This window comes from Octodon degus, unplaced genomic scaffold (genome assembly GCF_000260255.1).
Source record: "Octodon degus isolate 3935 unplaced genomic scaffold, OctDeg1.0 scaffold00092, whole genome shotgun sequence".
Lineage (NCBI taxonomy): Eukaryota > Metazoa > Chordata > Mammalia > Rodentia > Octodontidae > Octodon > Octodon degus.
This window is the reverse complement of record NW_004524668.1, coordinates 867,233-872,494: the sequence shown is the minus strand read 5'-3', so window position 1 is coordinate 872,494 and position 5,262 is coordinate 867,233. Positions and strand designations below refer to the sequence as shown.

Here is a 5,262-nt window from a genome sequence, read left to right as displayed (position 1 = left end):
TCTCATAACCAAGTTAAAGTGAAGACATTGGCCACATAATACACATGCTCCATTTTTTAAAAAAATTCTGAATCTTGGGCAACTGTTTCTTGTAACTACTTTACAGTTTCTAAAAGCAGTTATTGTCCAAAGCTGGAAGAACTTAAGTCTTCTCAGATGAGCATGTGAATGAATGGAGGGAGGTAAACAAAAAAATAAAATTTAAAAAAGATGAGGTCTGATAAGGGAGCAGCAGGACAAGAAAATCAAAAAAGGAACAGTAATTTAAAGCTTATTCCAGCTCTAATGCAGGTGATTCTGATTTTAAGGTAGTATCACAGGGCGTACTTCTGAGTCCATTCTCGAGATATTCCGTTGTACTTGTCTCTGTCTGTTTTGTAGATCCGTGCAATCTCCGGCACTAGGGGGTCATCTGGGTTTGGATCACACAGCAGTGAACAAATGGATAAAAGAACTTTAGAAATAGTTAAAGCAGGAGACCACTGTGCTCTTAGAATATCGAGACAAATGCTGCCATATCTGTTAATATTTGGATGATAAATTCTTGTTGTAAATGCAGCCTTAGGTGGTTTGAAGGGGTAGTCTGTAGGAAAATGAATTTTCAAAAAGAATACACAGCCTTGGTATGGGCTGTCATTAGGTCCCGTAATTGTGGCTCGCCAATGGAACATATCATCCCCAACTGGGCCTGCAGAACCTTGTGCTGGAGGGTCCCGGGCCAAATCACTAAGTTCCTTATTAATCCGCTTCAACGCCATGGTCGGTGCTGTCCCGGCCCTCGGTGTCCGCGTGTGCTCAGCCCCGCCGCGTCTGGCTGGTCCTCAGCTCTCAGCGGCTCAGACAGCGGCTCAGACACTGTCCTCTTCACCGCGCGAATCCGTCCGCCCACGCCGTGGCGCCGCGAGCGAGCGCAGCTGGGCAGCCCAGTCCCCGGCCGACTCGGCCCGCGCACCGCCGCCTCCCACTCGGAGCGGCACCTTAGACTAAGCCGACCAGAGGTCGCGCCCCTCTCTGCTTCTTGACCACTGTGAAATAGGCAACTTGCCTTACCACCTGCTCCCTCATAGCGTACTGCGTCACCACAGGCCTACAAGCAAGAGATTCATCCAAGCATGGACTCTTCTTTGTGATTCTCTCAGATATTTTGTTACAGTTAACAAAAAGTTACCTAATGCACAATGATGAAATTCTCCACTCTAGCTAATGAGAAAAACCCTGCTTCCGGCCATCTGTGGGGGCCAAGTACTGTGCCTCCCAGTGCCTGCAGGAACCCAGGCTCCGCTCCACTCTGCATGCTGACTTTTGCCCACATACTTATTACTTCAGGGCACAAAACAGCTGCTACAACTCCAGGCTTCTGGGTGTGATTCCAGCAGGAAGAAAGAAGGTGAGAACATGGAGTAACAAGCTCCAGGCCAGGAAAGCAAAGATTTCTCAGAATTCTAGCCAGCACTGTAACATCTAATCACCAGTATCATGGTTGGTAATGAAGAATTAATACAGGGCAGACAACTAACAGTCTACAAGTTACTTGCACATTTTATTTTTTGGTGGTACCAGGGAGTGAACTCAGGACCTTGCACTTGCCAGGTAAGCACTTATTCCACTGAGCTATCTCCCTGGCCCCCATACTTGCACATTTTTGAATAAAACCCTTGAACTGTTCTTTCATATATATTGCCAGATTCTACTTGACAATATTCTGAAGATTTTTCTTAAATCTATTGTGGTATTCAGGCTTGAACTAAGGTAGCAGGGAGGCCCGGGGAGATAGCTCAGAAGAATAAGCACTTGCCTTGCAAGCTCAGGGTCCCCAGTACCGCAAAAAATAAAAAAAATAAAAATAAAAAAGATAAAGGTAGCAGGGATGGAAAGACTGAAACATATGGGTGTATTTTCAGGAATATCAAGGGTATAACTAACCACAAAGAAATGGCACAGGAAACAGAGAAACAAATAAAAAGGCACTACCATTCGGTAATTCTGAAAGGAGCAATGACCAGCGATGTTCAACATTAAACTGTTCTCAAACACTAAAGCTGAAGTATTAGTGAAATTTTGAGTTTCAGATTTTTTCATTTGGAATGTCATTAGATATTTAGGACCTCAATCAACACAGAAAAAAATCTTTCTCTAGACTCATAGACAAAAAAAACTATTTCTATGGTAAGTTAGGTTTGATGGTACACACCCTTGAAATCCCAGCTCAGGAGACTACAGCAGGAGGATTGCTGCGAATTCAAGCCCAACCTGAACTGCACAGTGAAACCCTGTCTTGAAAAGACAAAAAAAAAAAAAAAAAAAAAAAAAAGTTGTTTTAATAGTATTTTAATAGTTTTCAGAGATACATACTGAACTATTTATAAATAAAATTGTACATCTAATAGTTGCTCAAAAGTAACAGGAGTTATGCAGAAAGTGAATAGAAATAAAGATGAAAGGACTGAGTTGATATGGAACATGAGTACTAGGGAGACAGGATCCAGACATACGTATCTGTAGGTAACATACGTATCTATACATATCTATAGATACACGTATTTCCAGTGGTGGGGACACTGCCGGGAAAAGCCCTCTACCACTGAGCTACACCCCCAGCTTTTGTCTTAAATTATGAATAATTAGTATAGATCCTACTCCAAAGCATTTTGTTGCTCTTTTAAGAACTGCAAGGGGCCGGGGAGATGGCTCAGTAGAATAAGTGCTTCCCTGAGCAAGGACATCCCCGGTTCCAGAAAACAAAACAACAACAAAAAAAAAAAACTACAGGCTGGCCAGATAGCTCAGAGGATTAAAGCACCTGCTTAGGCAGACACAGGGATTGGGGTTCATCCCTGGTGTGCTGTGTCAGCCCCATCCCCGGGGTGCGCTGAGATGGCGACTGACACTGGGCATGGGTGGCACACTGTAATCCCAGCCCTCGGGAGGCTGAAAACAGGATCACTATGAGTCTGATCTGTATAGTGAGACCCTGTACTAAATACATTTAAAAAACTAAAAAACAAAAGGAATAGCTCCCACAGTATCTGCAGAGGGCAGTCCTGGTCCTGCTGTCCCTGTCCCTGGTCCTGCACAGCATGGATGGTATGGCAACTCCAAGGACGACTGCCACCTTCAGCCCCCCCACCCCAGGGAACCCATAGCCCAGCTCCAGATTTTGTCAAATGTCTAACAACATTCAAAGCAAAAGTGTTCGCCAGCAATTTTAGGCCCAAAATACCTCATAGGTTCAACAGCTCTCCACACTTATAATACATAGAAAAATAATATATCAGGACTTATACAAAGTAGATTTTTACAAAACCATTTCACTACAAGAAATACATCTTTTATTCTAGCACAAAACTGTGGAAATATACACAGAAGTATACATTTAAGAAAAAACATTTATTTCAAAATGCCGAGTGGAAAGGCAGAAACTATCTTCTGGTTTACTGATAAAATATTGAAGAGAACTTCAATTTGCGAGCAGAAATTTGCACTCTGTTCTGAAGCTTCTAAAAACAAGGATTAAACGGCTGTTCCTCTTTCCAAATTCTGCTTAATTTCAGCCGTATACTTCCCATAGAACCTTTCGGCTTTCTTGTTGAACTTGGCGTTTCTTTCATTGATGTAGTCAATGTCTGCATCGTCATTATAAGGACGTCTTCGGCTATATTTGTCTCGTTTTTCAATTCTGAGGGAAAGAAAATAACAGAGTTCAAAACTGCCTTTTTTTATCTTAACAAGTCACATCCTGATAGTTATGACTAAAATCAGTTTTCAAACAGCATATTTCGGGGGGGAGTAAGCTCAGTCCTCATCAACTTCAAGTTGAAACTACTCCTTAGCAGCACAACCTCAGCTAAGTACCAATAAATGAGGCAGGTGTGGTGACATACAGCTATAGCCTCAGCACTTGGGAGGCTGAGGCAGGAGGACTGCCACAAGTTCAAGGCCAGCCTAGGCAACATAGTGACTTTTTTTTGTTTTGTTTTGTTTTTGAGATCAGGGTCATGTAGCCTAGGCTGATCTCAAACTTACAATGATCTTCCTGCCTCAGCCTCCCCAGTTCTGGGATTACAGGCATGTGCCACCACACCCAGGTATAATTTTAAACCCAGCCTAAAAACCTGAACTATATACCAAGACCTTGTCTCAGAAAAAAAAAAAAGGAAATTAAATATAAACTCATTTTTAGAATGTTTCTCGGGCTGGTGAGATGGCTCAGTGGTCTAAAGCACCTACTTGGAACAAGCTTGGCAGAGCACAGGGACCGCGGTTCAATTCCCCAGCACCACATGCCAGCCTGCCCCACCCCCTGGTGGGCTGAGCTGGACACACACACACACATACACACACACAAATAAATAAAAATTAAAAAAAAAAATAGAATGTTTCTCAAAGAGCAATGACACATTGTTAGGAACTGAACAGAAGGAGCATTACTGAACAGATAGTAATTATAAGTAGCAATAATAACCACAGCCAATATAACACACAGTATATGCCAAACACATTTTATTCCACTTTTGTTTGTGGTACTGAAGACAGAACCCAGCGTACTGAGCTACATCATCCCTAGACCTTTTTAATATTTTTGCTTTGAGACATTCTTGCTAAGTTTCCCAGGTTGGCCTTGAATTTTCAATTCTCTGGTCCTATCCTCCTGAGTAGCTGGGATTACCAGCATACACAACTGTCCAGGAGGAGGAAGTTGGGGGTATGGGGAGTAAGTCCCAGGAAGTCCCTGGAACCCCAAATCTTGTTCTTTCCTTCCTCCATGATATGAAGAGGTCCCCCGGGCCATGTGCTCCCACCGTGAGCCCCTGTGCCACCACAGCAGCAGGCAAGAGACCATGCACGGACAGCTCTAAAACCCTGGACCCAAATGGACCTTTCCTCCTCATAAGTTGCTCCTCTCAGGGATTCTGTCAGAGTGATGCAAAACTGCTTACCCAGTAACAATTCAATGTCACTCTACTGTCCATTCCCTCTCCACGTCATACAGCCTCACCACACCCCTGCAGTCTGTCTCCAATCCACCATCCCTGGCAAGTCGGAAACTACCAGTATCTGTCTGTCCAGCTCATTCAAAGCACCCTAGACTAGAATGCACACAGGAATCTGTTCCGTTGTTACGCGTTTCATTTAGCATTGCGGGCTGCTTTACACAGTACTTACTGTTTTTCCAGATCTACGACCATTCTATCAATTTCCTCTGTGGAAGGCACATGTGTCCCATGAAGAAGACTGTTGGATGTTGGGAAAAACTCTTCTCCA

General features: G+C 43.5%; 1 protein-coding gene and 1 pseudogene across 1 annotated transcript in view; both read right to left on the bottom strand.

Annotated features, from left to right (window-relative positions):
- Positions 1-314: 314 nt before the first annotated feature.
- Positions 315-758, bottom strand: LOC101570164 (annotated as a pseudogene).
- A 2,548-nt stretch (positions 759-3,306) lies between these two features.
- Syf2 (SYF2 pre-mRNA splicing factor) overlaps positions 3,307-5,262 on the bottom strand; it is an 8,342-nt gene continuing 6,386 nt past the window's right edge. Inside the window, exons 5-6 of the mRNA XM_023722552.1 lie at positions 5,164-5,262; positions 3,307-3,676 (exon numbers count right to left, since the gene is read on the bottom strand). Of these exons, the coding sequence (XP_023578320.1) occupies positions 3,511-3,676; positions 5,164-5,262 (265 nt within the window). The 3' untranslated portion in view covers positions 3,307-3,510. The remainder of the gene's footprint in view (positions 3,677-5,163) is intronic.